Source organism: Pelmatolapia mariae, linkage group LG2, assembly GCF_036321145.2.
Source record: "Pelmatolapia mariae isolate MD_Pm_ZW linkage group LG2, Pm_UMD_F_2, whole genome shotgun sequence".
NCBI classification, from domain to species: domain Eukaryota; kingdom Metazoa; phylum Chordata; class Actinopteri; order Cichliformes; family Cichlidae; genus Pelmatolapia; species Pelmatolapia mariae.
The window spans coordinates 18905286-18927368 of NC_086228.1; the positions used below are offsets into that span (position 1 = coordinate 18905286).

Here is a 22083-nt window from a genome sequence, read left to right on the forward strand (position 1 = left end):
AAGGCTGATTACGTCACAGCCAGGCGACGAAGGCTGTCCCAATTCATCGGCTCCTTCAAATGTGGACATCAAATGCGTGCTTCATTTCCCCAAATTTGAAGGATGGGTAAGGTGTGTCCTTCGTGGCCCACTATATCCCAGAATTCATAGCGTGGCCTAGCCAATTCCAGTTTCCAACCATTGCGGCCGCTACTAAGTTTTAATATCACTCTTATTAATCTTTCTGGGTCACAAAATAAACTTTTAACATATTTTCAGGCAAGAAAGTAACCTTGTAAATTTCAAATATCTGCTTGGTTTATCAAGACATTGCATATTTGCAAAAGTGGTCAGACATTTTCGGAGACGTCTGTTACCCACCCGCTCGATAGTTAGCCGGGAGGTTCAATGGTCACTCGAGCCGACGAGAACAGCGGACTCCCGGCTTCATTGTTTTCAGACCTCCACTGTCTTTCGCTACTCAGGTTAAACATGATATATAAGTCACTCGGGTAACTTAAAAATTTTATTGTTTGGCTTTTTTTGTTGTTTTATTGGTTCGTGAGTAAATCGGTTTGGCTGAGATCAAAGTTATTAGATTAGATTAAATAAAACTTTATTAATCCATTGGGTGGGTTCCTCCAGGATTTTCACACAGCTGAATAAATGTCAAACAGAAAACTGATTAAACAGAAGTGTGAGAATTTACGTCAGTGTCCTGTTATATTTTAGATAGCAAGGAGCAGATGGCTGAGTTTATTAAACTCCACCGAGACAGCGGTGACGCAAATCTGAAGGCTAGACTATCCCATTTCACAGCCTCGTACTTCCGGCCTTCTCGGTCTTCGAAGGACCCGGCCCACATAGTCCGCAAAGGCCGGGTGCTCCGAAGGATGCGGCCTATGTTTTGGGACACAGCTAGATCTCTCACCCTTCTCTCTCTCCAGGATACAGCTGCTGTTCATTGGCCTCGTTTACCACCTAGGCCGAGTCAGCAATCACCTCGCTAAGGTTAAGATGGGGTTGAACTGTGTGGGAGGTGTTCTTTTTCCCCTTTGGGCTCTACACGCTTTTTACTAGGTTTTGGAAAGGCTCCTTTGAGTAGTGAGTAGATGGGCTTGTGGGCCCCAGAAGTGTCTCCCCATAGTGAGGAGTTAAGTAAGAAGTGTGAGAAGTGGGAAGTGCCTCCCGTATTTGTTTGGCAGTTTTTTCTTTTGTTGCTGCGACTGCTTCCTTTGTTTCTTTGGCATTATTGGTAAAACGGCTTTGCCGGCTCTGTAAGTTCAATTCAATTCAATTCAATTTTATTTATATAGCGCCAAATCACAACAAAAGTCGCCTCAAGGCGCTTTATATTGTACAGTAGATCGCACAATAATAAATACAGAGAAAAACCCAACAATCATATCATATGACCCCCTATGAGCAAGCACTTTGGCGACAGTGGGAAGGAAAAACTCCCTTTTAACAGGAAGAAACCTCCGGCAGAACCAGGCTCAGGGAGGGGCGGCCATCTGCTGCGACCGGTTGGGGTGAGAGAAGGAAAACAGGATAAAGACATGCTGTGGAAGAGAGACAGAGATTAATAACAGACATGATTCGATGCAGAGAGGTCTATTAACACATAGTGAGTGAGAAAGGTGACTGGAAAGGAAAACTCAATGCATCATGGGAGTCCCCGGCAGCCTACGTCTATTGCAGCATAACTAAGGGAGGATTCAGGGTCACCTGGTCCAGCCCTAACTATATGCTTTAGCAAAAAGTAAAGTTTTAAGCCTAATCTTGAAAGTAGAGATAGTGTCTGTCTCCCGAATCCAAACTGGAAGCTGGTTCCACAGAAGAGGGGCCTGAAAACTGAAGGCTCTCCCTCCCATTCTACTTTTAAATACTCTAGGAACAGCAAGTAGGCCTGCAGAGCGAGAGCGAAGTGCTCTAATAGGGTGATATGGCACTACAAGGTCATTAAGATAAGATGGGGCCTGATTATTTAAGACCTTGTATGTGAGGAGCAGGATTTTGAATTCAATTCTGGATTTAACAGGAAGCCAATGAAGGGAAGCCAAAACAGGAGAAATATGCTCTCTCTTTCTAGTCCCTGTCAGTACTCTTGCTGCAGCATTTTGGATTAGCTGAAGACTTTTCAGTGAGTTTTTAGGACATCCTGATAATAATGAATTACAGTAGTCCAGCCTGGAAGTAATAAATGCATGAACTAGTTTTTCAGCATCACTCTGAGACAGGATATTTCTAATTTTAGCGATGTTGCTCAAATGGAAGAAAGCAGTCTTACATATTTGTTTAATATGTGCGTTGAAGGACATGTCCTGGTCAAAAATGACTCCAAGGTTCCTCACAGCATTACTGGAGGCCAAGGTAATGCCATCCAGAGTAAGAATCTGGTTAGATACCATATTTCTAAGATTTTCAGGGCCAAGTACAATAACCTCAGTTTTATTTGAATTAAGAAGCAGAAAGTTAGCAGCCATCCAGGTCTTTATGTCTTTACCTGGCTTCATGGATAGATAGAGCTGAGTGTCATCTGCATAGCAGTGAAAATTTATGCTATGTCTTCTAATGATGCTGCCTAGGGGAAGCATGTATAATGTAAATAGAATTGGTCCTAGCACTGAACCCTGTGGAACACCATAATTGACCTTAGTGGGTGAAGAGGACTCTCCATTTACATGTACAAATTGGAGTCTATTAGATAGATATGATACAAACCACTGCAGTGCAGTACCTGTAATACCTACAGCATGTTCTAATCGCTCTAATAGGATATTATGGTCAACAGTATCGAACGCTGCACTAAGGTCTAGCAGGACAAGCACAGAGATGAGTCCACTGTCAGAGGCCATAAGAAGATCATTTGTAACCTTAACTAAAGCTGTTTCTGTGCTGTGATGAGCTCTGAAACCTGACTGAAACTCTTCAAATAAGCCATTCCTCTGCAGATGATCTGTTAGCTGTTTGACAACTACTCTTCCAAGGATTTTTGATATAAAAGGAAGGTTGGAGATTGGCCTATAATTAGCTAAGACAGCTGGGTCTAGAGATGGCTTTTTGAGTAAAGGTTTAACTACAGCAACCTTGAAGGCCTGTGGTACATAGCCGATTATTAGAGATAGGTTGATCATATTTAAGATTGAAGCATTAATTAATGGCAGGACTTCTTTGAGCAGTTTTGTAGGAATGGGGTCTAAAAGACATGTTGATGGTTTGGAGGAATTAATTATTGAAGTTAACTCAGAAAGATCAATTGGAGAAAAAGAGTCTAACTTAACATTGATGGTATTAAGAGTAGCTGTAGACGATATTACATCTGTGGGATGATTATTGGTAATTTTTTCTCTAATGATAAAAATTTTATTTGTGAAGAAGTTCACGAAGTCATTACTAGTTAACGTTAAAGGGATGGCTGGCTCAACAGTGCTCTGACTTTTTGTCAGCCTGGCTACAGTGCTGAAGAGAAACCTGGGGTTGTTCTTATTTTCTTCAATCAGTGACGAATAGTAAGATGTTCTGGCTTTGCGGAGGGCTTTCTTATAAAGCAGCAAACTATTTCTCCAGGCTAAATGATGATCCTCTAAATTTGTGACACGCCATTTCCTCTCCAGTTTACGAGTTATCTGCTTTAGGCTACGTGTTTGAGGATTATACCACGGAGTCAGGGACTTCGGATTTGAGACCTTAGTTTTCACAGGAGCTACAGTATCCAGAGTCGTACGTAGTGAGGAGGTAAAATTTTTAACAAGATAATCGACCTCTGTTGGAGTAGCGTTCAGGTAGCTGCTCTGCTCTATGTTGGTACAGGGCATTGAAGATGATAACAGTGGGTGGATTATATTCTTAAACTTAGTTACAGCACTTTCAGAAAGACATCTACTTTGATAAAGTCTACTCTCCACTGCTGTGTAATCAATTATTGTAAATGTAAATGTTATCAGGAAATGATCAGACAGCAGAGGGTTTTCAGGAAACACTGTTAAATGTTCAGTTTCTATGTCATATGTTAAAACAAGATCTAGAGTGTGATTAAAGTGGTGGGTGGGTTCTTTTACATTTTGAGAGAAGCCAATTGAGTCTAATAACAGATTAAATGCGATGTTGAGGCTGTCATTTTTAGCATCTACATGAATGTTAAAATCACCCACAATAATTATTTTATCTGAGCTGAGCACTAAATCAGATAAAAAGTCTGAGAAATCAGAGAGAAACTCTGTGTAAGGCCCAGGTGGACGATAGATGATAACAAGTAAGACTGGTTTCTGAGTTTTACAGCTGGGGTGGACAAGGCTAAGCATCAGGCTTTCAAATGAATTAAAAGTCTGTCTAGGTCTTTCGTTAATTAATAGGCTGGTGTGAAAAATTGCTGCCACACCGCCCCCTCGGCCTGTGCTTCGAGGTTTCTGGTAGTTAGAATGACTCGGGGGTGTTGATTCATTTAAACTAACATAATCATCCGGCTGCAACCAGGTTTCTGTAAGGCAGAGTAAATCGATTTGTTGATCAATTATTAAGTCATGTACCAACAGAGACTTGGAGGAGAGAGACCTAATATTTAATAATCCACATTTCATTGTTTTACTCTTTGGTTCAGATGTGGATACTGTATTGTTCTTTCTTTTTGATTTTTTATGTTTAAATTGTTTATTGCTGGTTTTTAGTTTGTTTTTTGTCTGTTTGGGAGCTGACACAGTCTCAATGGAGATGGGTTTTTGGGGGGGTAGCAGGAGGAGAGAAGCTGCAGAGAGGCGTGTAAGACTGCAACTCTGCTTCCTGGTCCCAACTCTGGATAGTCAGATTTTGGGGGGTTTAATAAATTGGTCCATATTTCTAGAAATGAGAGCTGCTCCATCCAAAGTGCCGTCTCTCCTAACAAGACCAGGTTTCCTCCAGAAGGTTTGCCAATTATCTATGAAGCCCACATCATTTCTGGGACACCACTCAGACAGCCAGCAATTTAAGGAGAACATGCGGCTAAACATGTCACTCCTGGTCTGATTGGGGAGGGGACCAGAGAAAACTACAGAGTCCGACATTGTTTTGGCAAAGTTACACACCGATTCAATATTGATTTTAGTGACCTCCGATTGGCGTAACCGGGTGTCATTACTGCCGACGTGAATTATGATCTTACTGTATTTACGTTTACCCTTAGCCAGCAGTTTTAAATTTCCTTCAATGTCGCCTGCTCTGGCCCCTGGAAGACAATTGACTATGGTTGCCGGTGTCTCTAGCTTCACGTGTCTGAGAACAGAATCACCAATTACCAGAGTTTGACCCCTGGTGGGTGTGTCGCCGAGTGGGGAAAAACGGTTAGACACATGAACAGGTTGGTGGTGTACCTGGGGCTTCTGTTTAAGACTATGCTTCCTCCTCACCGTCACCCAACTGCCCTCTTTCCCCAGCTCCTTGGGGTCTGCCAGGGTACAGCTAGCGGGGCCTACGTTATTTTCGGCTGCACCAGCTACAGGGGCCTGGCTAGCTACGGGTGAATGAAGGGTGCGAAGCCGAGTCTCCAATTCAGTAATCCTGGCCTCCAGAGCTGCAAATATGCTACATTTGTTACAGGTATCATTACTGCTAAAGGAGGCCGAGGAGTAGCTAAACATCTGACACAATGAGCAGGAAAGTGCAGGAGGGACAGGTGAAGTAGCCATGGTGCTAAAGAGTCGGCTACGAGCTAAGCTAGCGAAACAGTACAGAGACAGTGAGTGAATACTTTGGCTATAAATTAGGTAGTGAGTACACAGAAAGGGTGCTTCAGATGAAGCACGTGAAGATTATACTATGAAGAAGGAATGTATCTAAAAGTTTTTAATTAAATTGCTAAGCAGAAAAGCTACTCAGAAACACCACTGTGTTTCTGAGTAGCTTAAACTTCAAGTTAAGGTTATTTGTAATAAAACTACATCAACATCATTATAGAACACCTCTGTCTGGTTTCCTTTTCATTCCATTCCGGACCCATTTGTTACTGGTCTCCACACTCACACACCTAGACCACTTCGTGGAGATGCAACATTTATAAAGAGATCCTCCAGGTTCAAACTGTATTACCCTTCCAGGACCTGAAGCTCAGTAAAGAACCCCTCCAACAGCCAAGCCCATCTCTGACTGGATTGCTAAATTTGTGATTGACATAACATTGACCAATCAGCTGAAAGGAAGAAAAATCGGGTCAAAATTTGTACTTGTAAGTTGAAATCCACAAGGAGCTAGGGAACCTGAGCGTAGAGTTTTACATGTAGTTTTTTTGCTTTGTATCTGTAACCAGACCTTAACGAAAAAAATTTTAACTCTTGTAAATGCTTTTTACAAACAAAAATCTTTTTTACACAAACACAAACTCTCATCTGTAGATGCACACATGTAAAACTTTCAGACATTTTGGTTTACAAGGTTACAAAACTAAGTACACCAATACGCATTTGTTTTACAGGTACAAAATATTTATGACCGCAATTTGAGCCCATAGGAGTGGAGCAGGCGGAGGTTTGCCCTGGTGCAGGTGTGCCGCAGTGATCATGTCAGTGTCTGGGATCTTCCCAGGAAGCAGACGCTAATGTTTTTGTCACTTTTTACGGAATCAAACTGAAAGTAAGGTCAGTACTTCCACGCTTTAAACGCTGCATGGTCATACTCTCTCCCACACTCGATATATTATCTATTGTTGATCTGCACACGTCTGTTACCACGAAAGTCACACGTGCTTATGGCATTGTCATGAGACATTCTTGCAAACAAAATCACGGTTTAGTAATGCAGTAACGCAGCGTGCTTACGGGAAAGTAACAGTAATCTAATTATCTATTTTGCAACAGTAATCCTTTACTTTACTTGTTACTTGAAAAAAGCAATCAGATTACAGTAATGCATTACTTGTAACATGTTACTGCCCATCACTATACAAAGCACATCACTAAACACAAGACAAAGGGCTAAATGCACAGCTTGTTTGGAAGTAGGAAGTAGGCAGGGCAGCTGGTCTTGACAGGTCCCACTTTATATCTAGCCTCATTCCATTCTCAGCCAATGGTCCACCGCCACCTGGAATTTACATGAGCACAAACAACAGAGAGAACGAACAACGCCACCTTCAGGTGTGAGGAGCACCAACAACACACAGCATCATGACCTGGGTCTTAACACCCTTATATGCATAAGTGGGTCAAAAATGACCCAGTGAGGTTGTTTTCTTGCAATATCTTTGATAATAGAAACAGTAAAGATGGACACTGCTGCAGAGGCACAATAATAAAAGAATAGCAATTACATTAAGTTTGTGGACTGTAAACATATAGCCTTATTTTATATGGATAGATATTTTAATAATTATTACTTTAAAGCAACATTAGCACTCATGAGAATTTTATCAAAACTAAAAGCGAAGCAGGTATTCATACAATACACAATATTGCATAGAACAGCATCATCAGCTGCAACATGCCCAATGGTGATATATGACTACATTATGTATATTACAGAAGTAGATTGAAAGATCCTGGTGTCAGTTCCATAACACAGTTTACAAAGACTGAAAAAATTTGTGCACCAGATCTGTCTATAAGCATGGACCTGCACTATTGTGTTTTAAATTTATATGCTTAACTTGGGGGAATGAGCTCACACTGACTGATGTGAAGTCTGTAAAACAGACCCCTGGAATGTTAAATCTGGATCCAGATTTACTTTTCTAAATAAGTAACTCGTCCACTCCATTAATGACTGACCTGATCTACCCAGAGCAGTGCAAATTAATGGGTCAAGACTGACTACACCAAATGAGAGAGTGAAGGAGCTTCCTTCCACTAAATGGTTTTTAGAAATCATGTAAAAATGCATGCAACAGCAAAAACATGATAATCCAGCTTTATCGATCTGATCAACTGTTCACAGCACTTCATACACTGGAATGTACATCATCATGCTGTCAGCATAAAATGTCATGTAGTTTTAATGTACACACTAACTGCGACAACAGGAAGTTGAATTATATATGCATTTTTTCTCCAGTGTTCTAATTGGTGTGATTGAAAAGTAATGTTTGAGTATGTGAGTTTCACTATAACTTCCTGAGACACTTAGAACTTGAATGGACTATTTGAATTTTTTACTACTGTTCATAACAATAAATATGTACCTCATAAATGAAACATTGAAATTATATATTGAAACTACATGCTGAATTGTCTCAGATTTTTTGATGACCCACCTCAAAATTTAAGAGGCCGTTTGGTCCAAGCTGATTTTATCTATAACAAAATGTGACATGGCTACATGGAAGCCCTATGATAACTCGACACATCCCTGAGTCAGACCCTTCTATGTCCTCTTTTTAATGGAAATTACAGATGTGGAAATTGGGCCCAGAATCACAACACTAGCAAAACAACATATTTGTCCTTGTGGTCTAGAATATATAGGTAAAACTGTCAAAAAATTAAAACAAAAACTGAACATACAAGTGCGCTTTACTGGCTTGAAATTTTCCATTAGCAGCCCACTTTAATGACATAAAACATGATACAACATCCTTACGATTTTGTGGCATTGAACACAGTCCAGCACCATCTAGGACAGGAGACTATGATTTATTATTGAACATTATTTACTTTGTAGACGTTGTCACCCAAAGAACTGCATTCTTTTTAGTCATACACATCACCGAGTAGATGAAAGAAAGTTTTTAGCATAGATACAAACTAATTTTAACTAATTAAGTTTTTTTTAGAATTTGTGATATATATTTTTGGTCCTTCTTTGGATCTGTATGTTATTGACAAATGAAATGTTAAAAATAGGTGTGTTCTCATTTTCTTTCCTTTGTTTCTGGAGGGTCGATTACAAAACTAATGTTGTTATTGAGTTAAATTATTTGACCAATACTACACACCTGTGATGTGCCTAATAGTTGCTATTTCCCAGTTGGTTGATTGTAAATTTGCATTGGTAAATGGGAGTTATTTAATTAAGTAGCTGTGTAAACATTGTTTCACCTTAGCGATTAAGGTCACCTTGACTGAAACATTGTAATCTAATAAAAATAATGGTAAGCGATAGGGTTTGCTGCGGTTATAAAACATGTTTCTACTCTTATGGAACTGTCATTGATTCAGATATTCACAGCCAAGTGATACATAATAACTGACCTGTTCAATGTGAAGAAGAACACAAAACCCATGCTGTGAAATTGTTCAGGATGCTTAAATACATGCATTTAGTTCTTTTTGTTTTTTATTTTTTGCAGATATTAAAATGTAATAATACATATTAATGGCAGTGCTGTTAGTAAATTCTACCTTTGGTCAATTACAATGATTTCTGTGTTCTAGATAAAGATATTCTGGGTGCTTAACTGAAGAGAAAAGGGAAATAAACCTTCAATCTCTTGATAGAATAAGGACTGCAATAACAATTACACAGAGAGCCAACAGCGTCCCAAGTACAATGATAACAGGGTCCCATTTTTGTCCTGGAATCAAAAAGCACAGATATGATATTATATTGTATTTCTGCAAACGCAAAATTAGAAAGCAAACTATTTACTTAACATTATTTTATGTAAATTTACCAAGAAAAAGTAATTTCACCGAAGGAGTGAGTTTTAAAGACTCATTAAATAGTTCATAATAAACAACATCAAGTAATTATTGCTGCAAAGATCAAATTAAACTTTTTGTTTTTCTGGTTTAGTTGTAAAAAAAAAAATAAAATCAAGCTTAACCTCCTAAGACCCGTGCTCTTTCATGGCATGCTTTTTAAATTTCTCTTTGCTATTTGGGCTGGGAGTTATGAACCTGATGAATGTAAAAACAAAGAGTTACGTGATTTTTTTTTTACCTGATTTGTGTTTCTGAAAAAAACGAGATCCACACATGAGGACATTCGCTTTAAATTTCGATAGGACAGTGGCAGCATAATGTCCTCGTAAGTGGATATCAGGCCCTTGTAGAGCAAAATTTACTATTTTGATCTAGACAACCCAAAATGTGATGTCCACCTTTGTGGATGCCAGGTCCTAGGAGGTTAAATGACCTTACATGTTTAAATAAATGTAAACAACATTTTTAAAAAATAAATTATGAATAAATTATAGTGATAAATCGGTGACTACATACTTGTCTCCACTTGAGTTCCTTCACCAAACACGATCTCTCCACATGAGACCACTGCACAGTAGTAGATCGCAGCATCAGAGGAGCTCTGAACAGTTTTGGACAGACTGTGGACACAACGCCTTCCCTCTTGCTTTTGACTGCAGCTTCTGTGAGTGTAAATAATGGTAGCATGGGATTGTCCTGATCCTGCTCTGAACCAGTACACTCTGTGTTCATCTGGGCACTTGCTTATGTTCTCTTTGTTATTGGAGAAAAGTGAACACTGGAGAGTCACGGAGCTGCCTGGGTGGACTGACACTGCCTCCGGAGTTTGTTTCACATTGACTGATTTCTGCTCACTGTGACCTGGGTTGTTCAGTAAAAAGCAGTGATAATGGAATTAAAATATTTAAAAATATAATACCAGGTTTCCTCAAAACATTTGTGATTACTAAGTGAGGTAGAAAAAAATGAACATATCACATAGTTTACCATTTACAGCCAAGTAGACGCTTGTATTAAAGGTCTGTGAATAAGCTGATCCATACTGACAGAAATATGTTGCTTCATCTTCTTGATGGACGTTTCTTATTGTAAGAAAATACAGAGCCTGCCCCTCTGATACTGTGAAACGACCGTTGTTAAATTCTTCGCTCACTGTTTGTTTTGTGTAAGATCCCGTAGCAACTGTCTGGATCATATATCCAGGAGACTGCTTAAACCAATGAACAAATTTTCCTTCCTTCTCTGTAACCGAACACTGCAAAGTAACATTTCCACCAACTTCAACTTCTTTCAAAAGGATCTGGCTGGCAGGATCTGCGCTTTGAATCATAGCTAAAGACGCAGGACAAAAAGAGATAAAACCAGTAAAGGTTAAAAATCCTCCTTTTTAAACAGTATTGTTTTCACATTATATGGTGTCTGTTAAAATCTGTGTAACAACACCACATCATCTTTTACTTACCTATTGTAGTAAAAAGAATCAAAGCAGTCTGTACTCCAATCATTGTGGTGAAACACCTTTGTCTTGCATGACAGATGCCTTCCTACTTAAATGAAAGTTTAGTCACAAGATCATCAAAGTGTTGCAAGTAGAAATCACGCTGATTGGCTGAAATGCTGGTAATACACTTCCTCGAAAGTGGTTTTTTTTTGTTACTGTTGTTTGACTGGATGATGTTTCAAAATGCATTTTTTTTGTTTAAAACTATTACTGATGTTCAGTCATCATAATGTTATAATGATTAATGAAGCACAGTAACAGGTAATAAAATGTTTAATCATTATTTGTTCTGACTATATGTAATGCCTAATGATCTTAGACTTAAAGTTAGTATTTAGTTCTAAGTCTGAGGTCAACAATCAGTTGAAAGTAACACACTGCTGTAAGTAATACTTGTATCACATCATGTAGCTCATCATTTTTAGGAGCAACAGACAACACTTACATCTATTTGCATTCCATTAAGCCCTGTTACAGTTTCAAACAGTGTTAAAGCAACAACTGTAATCTGTAACATTTTTAAATAGCCAATAAAATGCTTTAAATACATGGTTCTCAGAGACCACCTATGTAGTTTTAGTTTATACATAATGGTCTCACTTGTCTTTATGACTTTTTATGTATGTTTTAAATTAATATACACCAGCTATTAATTATATGAATTTCTCCATTTCAGGCCTCTTTGATACACTAATTATTCTCACAATTTTCTGTAAGTAATCGCGATTAATCACAATAAGTTGATCAATAGCCTGGTTGCAATTACTTTTTTTTCCAACTTTATATTTAAGCTTGTAATTGACACTATGCAATATAATGAAGTAAATGCAGAATAAACACAAAGAATGTATGTGTGGCACCTCTATGAGGGAATGGCCACATTAATATTATTTTGTGTAAAACATTTGTGTTATGGGACATTTTTTATTACTATATGCATTTATTTTCAGTTTCTTTAAATCCATGTAAAAGGGAGTCATTTTATGTTAGAAAGCAGTGAGGGCGGAAATTTGGTGGTTGCTTCAGGATTTCGGGGTGCAGTAAGTTGAGCCCACCTTCCGCTGCTTCCTCAGACACGTTGGCTGTGTCCCAATTAAGAGACCACATGCTTGAAGTACGCGCACTATGTACTGTGCGTACTATAAGTACGAGAAGTGTGGAAGTGAGAGGCTTGTGAAATGGGACGGTCTAGCCTTCGTCGCGCTGTTCAGGTTGCCTAGCAACCATGATACTAACCGTGACAAACGTTATATACAGCATTGTGTGACATAAATGAAGGAGAAAAAATGTTTTGTTGGTCATTCATTTTTGTTATGACATCACTTTGATTAGTTGAGTATCTGAGGCTGAGTCCACGGGACTGTAAAACATGATTGTTGGGCTTCATTTCTGTACTGAACAGTCATTTCAAGATTAGTTAGTAAATAACAATCAGCTAATGTTGTTCATGAGACTAAAATCATCTCACTGTGGTAATGTAAATATAATATGGCCAATATTATATGTATTGTCAGATTATTATGGTATATATACATATATATTACAGGATATATTACAGCAGTGAGCTTGAACTCTGGGTCAAAGATTCAAGTTGCAGTTATTTATATGTCCTATCACCTTAAATCTTCACTCAAAGACAAGCATCTTTGACAGTGTATATACAGATGTATTATACATAAGAGACAAATATTGTTCGTTTAATATGTTGGCATTATTACATTTGGCTCAATGCTTACATATATGTGTAAAAACAAAATGTACAAGCTGTGATAACTGTTTCTGATAGAATGAAGAGTAGACTGATATATTAAATATTCCTTTATTGGGTGAGAAAATCAGACCCTGTCATAACTGCTTTAAGTCATACAGAATAGATATCAGAGCCTTAAACAGGCTGACTTCTGCTAAATGGGTCAAACTGGGCAGAAAGTAAACAAACACATAACATCCTTATAGAATATGATGTAACACTATAGATCAACTTAGCTCAGAATATATAAAGCATATAAACAATGACAGCAATATGATGCAACAAACACAGCAGTACTACTAATCCAAAATACTCAAAGCTTCATAGAACTGAAACAAACATTTATTTTCAGCTCCATTCTGCTGCTGATACATACTTTAGGTTTCTGAACATTAAACTTGTTGCTGCCTTTCATAGTGTTTAACTTGAAGGCCCTGAGTACTTTCTCCCACACTGAAAACACTGGAATGATAAAATTATTTGAACATTACCTAATAAGACTGATTCAGGACAGACAATTAGTTATATTAAACTTTCCTAGCAGTCCTTCACAAACAGGGAACAGTCTGTCTATTCTCTCCATCTGTCAGCTGCTGCTGGCTCTTCCTCCTCCTCTTCCTCACACACTGCTGAGTTTGTCCTGGTGGATCATCAGGGGTGCAAAGCCTCACAGATGATGTGCAGCAGTGGGTCCCTCAGTCTGTCCTTACTCTGGACACTTGCAGTTGTCACACATGGAAATCAAATGTGTGATAAGCTGCAGGATTCAAACACAAGTGTAACTTATAAATACATGTTCATACTTTTATTCCACAATCAGAGAGAAAGAAACAGAGAGAGAGTGCAGGACAGACAGACAGGTGACAGTCTCAGGTGTATACACTGCTACAAAACAGCACGAGAAGGAAGATTTAGTGTTTGTGTTATTACGAGTGCTAAACAAGAAGAGTTCCCAGATGGTACAGGGGACACATGTGTGACTCCTGTGATTAAAGCATCTTTCTTCCAGCTTAACGGGTGAACCGTCAGCTCGTTCAAACACACGTTAAAGTCCGTTTGGCTCGACACCACCGAACAGAGGCAGCAATATAACATAGCTAACATTAACAGTGCAGTGAATCCTGCTTGTGCCGTGATATTCAGGACTGCAAACCGAGCAGCATCACTGACTTTCAGCTTTTTGTGTTTGTGGATATATGAATGACTTTAATTATCCATAAAATCATCACATTCTCTGTAAGATTAAGGTCGACTATATATATATATGTTTAGAAGTAAAGGCTTTAAAACCAAGTTAACGCTGAAAGTACAAACATCACTAATGTCACATAACTGTTTTAATGTTCTTCATTATTAAACATTCGCACATAAATAAGTGACATAATATTCAGTACTTACTTTTGCCAGTTCACTCTTCGGCCGCTCCCTTCTGCCGTCTGCCGTATTTTGCGGCAAAATTATCAACACCCACCGCCGTGCTATAAATTGTGGGATATATGGGACCACGAAGCGTGCATCAGACCACGCTTGATATAGGGCTTTGGAGCGTGATGTCACGGGGGTGGGCGTGGAAAGGATTTTGGCCCGATCCGCCATTTTGGGGGTCTAAGCAAAGCGCAAGTGAGTACTTGCTGTGTGGTCGGCTGCAATGTTCGATCTTACAACCGGCACGGGAATCTTGGGTTGTCTTTTTATGCTTTCCCAACCTGGAAGCAACATGAAGGAGCTTATGTATCGGATGTTACCAAATGAAGGCGTCTAGCCTGGATAGCAGCCGTGAGACGAGCTGATATCAAGTTCTGTTACATCTCCAGATATCAGTTGGTGTGCTCCAGACATTTTCATTCCGGTAAGTTCTAAATATGTTCATATCACACTTTATAGCTGAATAATATTATCGTTGGTGGTCGGAAGTTATAGATATTGCGATCAAACATCGAATGGAGTGACTTTGCAGACATATGTGCTATGTTCATGCACTCCAGCTGACTTACCTTGGTATGAATGACGACGTACTCACAGTTTAGCGGCTTGAAAATAGCCAAATCTTGCATCCAGCCGTTTGTAAATTGGATGTGCGCCTCCAGTGACTTGTAATTACGAAACTGGTTCGCAGTGTAAGCGCTTACTTCACAAACAAGATACGTGAAGATATCGGGGTAGGACAGTGGCGATAAGTCGTCTGGGTCTTTACTCCACTGCCGTATTTCATTTGGGTCCAGATTTGCGATGCACTCTATTTTTTTTTCAAGTACCGCTGCTTCGCCTCTGGACGCAATCAGTCTCTATACCGTCCGTTTTCTTTTGAGCTGCTTTTAAGCATGTTTCTTGTCGGCGTCGTTCCAACACAGTGTGTTTGTTTTGATTCGTAGACCCCGAAAATGGCGCCACGCTCCCACAATGCATTTCGGCGTGACGTCAACTCCAAAGCCCTATTTGGGGAAATCGACAGCGCATTTGGAGTATGAGTTTGAAGTACACTTCGAATTGGGACAGCCGTAGTCGCGTGGCGGTGACGTAATCACACTCAAAATGCGTACTTCAAGCGTGCGGTCTCACAATTGGGACACAGCTGTTCTGGAGGAAAGCAGAGATGCATCGTGTCTTCCTTACTCCGCTCTTCACCTGCTTTACAGGTCGGTAAATGGTGCTCGTACCGAAAATGTTGTTTATTGTTACCATGGTTACCCACGTTAATGTGAATGAGAGAGTTTAAGGCGGTCCGCCAGAGTTATTGATATGTAAACACGGGAGAAACCAGAAGAATGTCCTGCGCGGCCGCATCGCGAGCCCCGCCCGTTAGGTGGAGCGCTCGTGAAGCAGAGTCAGTGCGCTTCTATGCTCTGTGCAAACGTGTTGTAATGCTCCAATCAAATCACATCTGTGAGATGTGAATGTTAATAGTTACGTTAAAGTGACTGAGTAGATTAGCTAGTGTAACACAAGCACTCTGAGCAACTCTGTGTAGCTAACAGAGGCATTCACAGGTTAATTAAACAAGCTGGGTTCCATGATGCACTAAATAGTGATTTTGCTAGTAAATTACTGAAGGGAACAAATGTGATGTATTTACTGATGCTGTTATTGAATATAACTGTTTAGCCAGTAAGACACTGTAGAAGACAATGTGATGTGTTTATTAAGAAATGTAACTTTTATGGAAAGAAGTGTGAATCTGAGAAACTGAACCAGTTTAAAGAGAGCATATTTTAATGAGGTTGAGAAATAAGTGAATGTAGTTTATGTGAACGAGGAACCAGCTGAAAAGTATATTGAAAGCTCATGTTAGTGTTTATATAGCATTTATTTGTGTGAAATAAATCAGACTCAGACAAGTTCTGGAGGAAAGCAGAGACGCATCGTGTCTTCCTTACTCCACTCTTCACCTGCTTTACAGGTAACATATTTGTCATCGTGGTCTTCATCCTTGGGACCTGTAACATATGCTTAAATTCAAATGGAATTTGAATAGTTTTCTTCAATCTTTTAGCACAGGTTCTCTCCTGTGAAATACAAGTTTTTTTAAAAAACAAACAAACAAACAAACCTATATACTAATAGGTAAGTATACACTTATATATAACATATATTAGTGCTGTCAAACAATTAAATTGTTTAATCTGATTCATCATGTCACGGGTAATGGGAAAATATGGACTCAGTCGCAGAGCTCAGGATGCAAAGCAAACAGTGCGTTTATTTACAGTGCCCAAAAAACAGTCTCAAAACACAAAGCGAAGTGCAAAGTCCAATAGTGATCTCCTCCAACTCCCAGTGGTGCGCAGGTGAGTTTCCAAAGTGATTATCCGAGTGTGTTTTCTCCTCCGAGAGCTTAATTCCACGGGCTCCTTCTCTCCAACCTCCTGCTCTGTATTTCCTCCTCCTACAAATGAGCGAAAAACAACAGGTGAGAAGGCTAGCCGGCTAAAGCTAAGTTGCAAGTAACAACACTCTTTACTACCGAGCTTCAAGTACAATCCAGCGTCGACTGCCGTCTGGACACACAGTTAATTACCTTAGCTCACGACGAAGGATGATTAGTGACAGCTGGGTGGCAGATTAGGTGCAGGTGTGTCAGCCGCTGGGTGGAGACAGCAAGGGTAGGGAGGAGGAGAGAGAGAGAAACACACACAGGCAGGTCGCCCCAGGAAGGACCGTCCGATCATGACACATCACAGGGTTACTGTGGTTTAATTTTGATTAATCACGATTAAATTTTCATTTTTATTCTATATTAATCGTATTTCATTTTGCATGAGCAAACAGATTTGAGAAAAAAGGGAAAATATGCGCACTAAACATGTTTATTGAACATCTTGCACATTCATGTTAACAAAAAACTCTGTAAACATTTATCCACGCTCTCTCTGTCACTCTTGGAGAGGCACTTCAAGTCCTTGAAACGATGAACCAAAGCTATGTAAAGCACGTGTTCTTAACAATATTAATAGGTCTGCAGTTTGTTGTAGTCCACTTGGCATTGTGTCAGTCAATATGTCCGAGGTAGACTTACTGAGCCCCCGGGTCCTGGTTGGTGTGTTGCTGGGGTTGTGGGCGGGTGGGTATATGGGGGCCCAGTCCTGGCGCAGGGCGCCGCCAGTGCATCGAGCCACCTGGGGGACTCTTCAACTGGTGGGGGAGGTTGTCACATCTTGCAGGAGCTTTCCTCTCCTCAGGAATACTCTCTGCAGGAGGGGGAGATATAGGAGAGGTGGAGGAAGATCTCAGCCTGGGCGTCTATTGTCTTGTGTAGTCTGGAAGATGAGTGGATGATGGGGTGGGTGCAGTTTTCTCTGTAGTGGGGTCGGGTGGGCTGTCCCGGGCTCTGTGGGGCCGGGCGGCGCTGCTGCACTGGGCCCTGGTCCGGATGGGCCTGGGCCCCCTTTCCCTGGCGGGTTGCAGAGCATGGGGGTGCCTATTGGGGTCAGCGGGGGAGCTGGCCCCAGGGAGGGGTCACTTGCCCCTCCCTTTCTTCCCTCCCCATCTCCAGCTGCCTCCCTCTTCCCGCTCCACCACAATCACCCACACATGCAGGGCCTTGGGGTAGGGGTGTGTCACCAGGGTGCAGAGGAGGCATCCCCCCCCTCTGTCCCCTTCTGGCTGCCTCTGCCTCAATTTTATCTCACAACTTAGACATTCACATTACTCACACTCTCATAACACATACATATAGGATCTTGGGGGTGGGCTCACAACACGGACTCCAAATTACCATCAGGGTGTACACCTCACCCCTGGCGTCGTTGCCCACCTCTCAATTTTAAATACACGTAGACATTGAGGGCTATCAGGAGGGGCTATGCGCTTACCTGCTGCTCTCTGGCAGGTAGCTCCATGCCCTCCTGGGTTTTAATTGCACCTTAGAACACATATACATCAACACTACATATGAGCGGGTAGAGGGAGGTTTGGAGTCTTCTCACACCCCCGGTCTCTGCAGCCTGCTGGAGAGGGGGGGCTAGGAGGAGGAGTTGGCCGTCCGACTGGGGTCTGGTGTGTGGGGCCTCCCTGCTGCTGCGGAGTCGGGGCAGTCTGCTTCTCCCCACTGCAGGGAAAAGGGTAACACCACCTGGGTCTGGGTGCAGTTTCCCCCTCCAGGGGCAAGGGTACCTAGACCCGGTTCTTAGAGTACGCTTGGGGAGTGTGATTGTGTGTACAGCGTCTCTTTATGTCTGTCTCCACGTTGGTTGAGTGTGGAGTAATTGCCTATGAGAGCATGAGGGTGGGAATGGATGTTTGTATTTGAGTGTGCCTGTATGTCTGTGTCTATATGTCAGGTTGGGTATCAGACGCCACCTCTCTGGGGACATCTCAGGCCCTCCAAGGTTTGGAGGCCTATCTCCCCCCACCACTTCCCCTGCCGGTGGCAGACGCCCTCAGACATCGATGCGTTGGTGGTTCTTTGTGTCTGGGGATGGGCGTCCGGGTACCCACCGGCTCACTCCTTGGTGGCTGCTTATCGGGGCCTGGAACCTGGGGCTCGCTCGGGCCACTTCGGGGGTGGGGTGCCCTCGGCCTCTCGGCCTGGGGCTCGGTCACTCAGGCACAGCTGGCTGCCGGCGGAGCTCACGGGCACGTCACTGCAACCCCCCCTGGCTTCTGCTCCGCGGCTGCTGAGTGATCCCTCATCTGGGACTCTCCTCAGCTCTTTCTGGGACAGTGGCGCGGCTGCCCCTCTGTTGGTCTTCCTTGGTCTCTTGTGTTCTGGGGGCCTCTGGATGTCTGGAGTTTTGATCTCCTCCATACCTGCTTCATGCCCTGGAGGATGGGACTGTGGCCCCCCACACCCTCTAGCAGATCATTACATTAAGGAACCTTTTAAATACAAGCGCGCTCATGCTCACAGGTGTACACACAGGTGATCACACACACAAACTACACCCTTTTTGGCTCCTACCTCAAAGCACACTGTGCGCTGTCGATCTTACGTGCTGCACAATAATGTTTAATATTAAGTATTTAGCGTTATATTGCCATATATCATTGTGATGTTGTTTATTCTATTACTCTCGTTTTCTTCTGCTTGTTTTCTTTTTTCTTTCCCAACAGGTGATCCAGGTGATCGATATATGTATTTTTTGTCTGCTTATTTTGTTGGTTTTTGTTTTTTGCCCTTTATCCCCGTCCCTCTTCTTCGCTGTTTTTTTTTCTTTCTTCCCCCTCTTTCTTTCTCCCTTTTCTTTTCCCCTGTCCCGTATCTAGCAAGTAAAAAAAATAAATAAACAAATAAAATAAAATAAACAATAAAAGGTAAATCAAATGGACCATTACGGTAAGGCTGGGATGGTCCATTTGGTAAAGTAAATCCGTTGGGCATCTTTCTTCGCCTTTAGACAATAATTCTGATGGCAAAAGAACCAAACGGGACAGGTTAAAAAAAAAAAAAAAAAGAAAAAAAAAAAAAAAAGACTTACTGAGCCCCCGATGCTTCGTGAGTGGTTTGTCGCAAGCTGGGTGACGCGTTAGCCAAAGTCCTACCAGCATCCCCGACTAATGTATGCTTTGCGTTAATGTGATAATGCCCGTGACTACCAGATCAACTGCCTTTTTACGCATGTGCGAAGGTAACTCTACTTGGACAAACTGCCCGAAATGCGTTGACAGAAACATTTCAGGGATTTTGAGTCAGTCTGCACTCCAGATGCGTAAAAAAATGTTATCGCTTTGACCGTGATGGCGGATTAATTTGCGTTAATTTTGACACCACTAAAATAAAAAACACCCATCTCGCCCTTGCGGGCGGTTTATCCTTCAAGCTCGGGTCCTCTACCAGAGGCCTGGGAGCTTGAGGGTCCTGCGCAGTATCTTAGCTGTTCCCAGGACTGCGCTCTTCTGGACAGAGATCTCCGATGTTGTTCCCGGGATCTGCTGGAGCCACTCGCCTAGCTTGGGAGTCACCGCACCTAGTGCTCCGATTACCACGGGGACCACCGTTACCTTCACCCTCCACATCCTCTCGAGCTCTTCTCTGAGCCCTTGGTATTTCTCCAGCTTCTCGCGTTCCTTCTTCCTGATATTGCTGTCATTCGGAACCGCTACATCGATCACTACGGCCGTCTTCTTCTGTTTGTCTACCACCACTATGTCCGGTTGGTTAGCCACCACCATTTTGTCCGTCTGTATCTGGAAGTCCCACAGGATCTTAGCTCGGTCATTCTCCATCACCCTTGGGGGCATCTCCCATTTTGACCTCGGGACTTCCAGGTTATACTCGGCACAGATGTTCCTGTACACTATGCCGGCCACTTGGTTATGGCGTTCCATGTATGCCTTGCCTGCTAGCATCTTGCACCCTGCTGTTATGTGCTGGATTGTTTCTGGGGCATCTTTACACAGCCTGCACCTGGGGTCTTGCCTGGTGTGATAGACCCCAGCCTCTATGGATCTTGTACTCAGAGCTTGTTCTTGTGCTGCCATGATTAGTGCCTCTGTGCTGTCTTTCAGTCCAGCTTTGTCCAGCCACTGGTAGGATTTCTGGATATCAGCCACCTCCTCTATCTGCCGGTGGTACATACCGTGCAGGGGCCTGTCCTTCCATGATGGTTCCTCGCCTTCCTCCTCTTTCTTGGGTTTCTGCTGCCTGAGGTATTCACTGAGCACACTGTCAGTTGGGGCCATCTTCGTGATGTATTCGTGGATGTTTCTTGTCTCATCCTGGACTGTGGTGCTGACACTCACCAGTCCCCGGCCCCCTTCCTTCCGCTTAGCGTACAGCCTCAGGGTGCTGGACTTGGGGTGAAACCCTCCATGCATGGTCAGGAGCTTTCTTGTCTTTATGTCAGTGGTTTCTATCTCCTCCTTTGGCCAGCCTATTACCCCAGCAGGGTACCTGATCACGGGCAGGGCTTAGGTGTTGATAGCCCGGATCTTGTTCTTACCGTTCAGCTGACTCCTCAGGACTTGCCTGACCCTCTGCAGGTACTTGGTGGTTGCAGCTTTCCTAGCGGCCTCTTCATGGTTCCCATTTGCCTGCGGGATCCCCAGGTACTTGTAACTGTCCTCTATGTCTGCAATGTTGCCTTCTGGTAGTTCAATCCCCTCAGTTCTGACTACCTTCCCTCTCTTTGTTACCATCCGACTACACTTCTCCAGCCCGAATGACATCCCAATGTCATTGCTGTATAGCCTGGTAGTGTGTATCAGTGAATCGATGTCTCGTTCACTCTTGGCATACAGCTTGATGTCATCCATATACAGGAGGTGGCTGACAACCGCTCCGTTTCGTAGTCGGTATCCGTAGCCAGTCTTGTTAATGATCTCACTGAGGGGGTTCAGGCCTATGCAGAACAGCAGTGGGGACAGAGCATCTCCTTGGTAGATCCCGCACTTGATGGCTTGGAGTTGGCCTCTAGTGTTGTATGCCACATCCCCATTGAGTTCCTGATGAAGGCTCTTAGGGTCCTGTTGATCTTGTACAATTCTAGGCATTCCAGTATCCAGCTGTGGATTGAGTCATAGGCCTTCTTGTAATCAATCCAGGCAGTGCACAGGTTGGTCAGTCTGGTCTTGCAGTCTCGGCTGACTGTTCTGTCTACCAGTAGCTGGTGTTTTGCGCCTCTGGTATTCTTGCCAATCCCTTTCTGTGCCCCGCTCATGTATTGACCCATGTGCCTGTTCATCTTAGCCGATATGATGCCTGACAGGAGCTTCCATGTAGTCCTGAGGCAGGTTATTGGTCGGTAGTTGGATGGGACCGGTCCCTTCTTGGGGTCCTTGGGGATCAGGACCGTCCGACCTTCTGTTAG

General features: G+C 42.3%; 1 protein-coding gene across 1 annotated transcript; it reads right to left on the bottom strand.

Annotated features, from left to right (window-relative positions):
- Positions 1 to 9365: 9365 nt before the first annotated feature.
- LOC134633697 (uncharacterized) lies at positions 9366 to 12195 on the bottom strand. The gene is made up of 4 exons (XM_063482676.1): positions 12144 to 12195; positions 10575 to 10970; positions 10104 to 10448; positions 9366 to 9457 (listed from the first exon to the last, which is right to left on the bottom strand). Exons 1-4 carry the CDS (start codon positions 12193 to 12195, stop codon positions 9366 to 9368), a joined length of 885 nt encoding a protein of 294 aa, XP_063338746.1.
- Between the last annotated feature and the right edge of the window lie 9888 nt (positions 12196 to 22083).

Coding starts and splice junctions, on each gene's coding strand:
- LOC134633697 (XM_063482676.1), bottom strand. CDS start 12,195: ATGTGGTCTCTTAATTGGGACACAGCCAACGTGTCTGAGGAAGCAGCG. Junction 10,449..10,574: donor CGTCTACTTGGCTGTAAATG/GTAAACTATGTG, acceptor TGAACAACCCAG/GTCACAGTGAGCAGAAATCA. Junction 9,458..10,103: donor AGGAACTCAAGTGGAGACAA/GTATGTAGTCAC, acceptor TTTTGATTCCAG/GACAAAAATGGGACCCTGTT.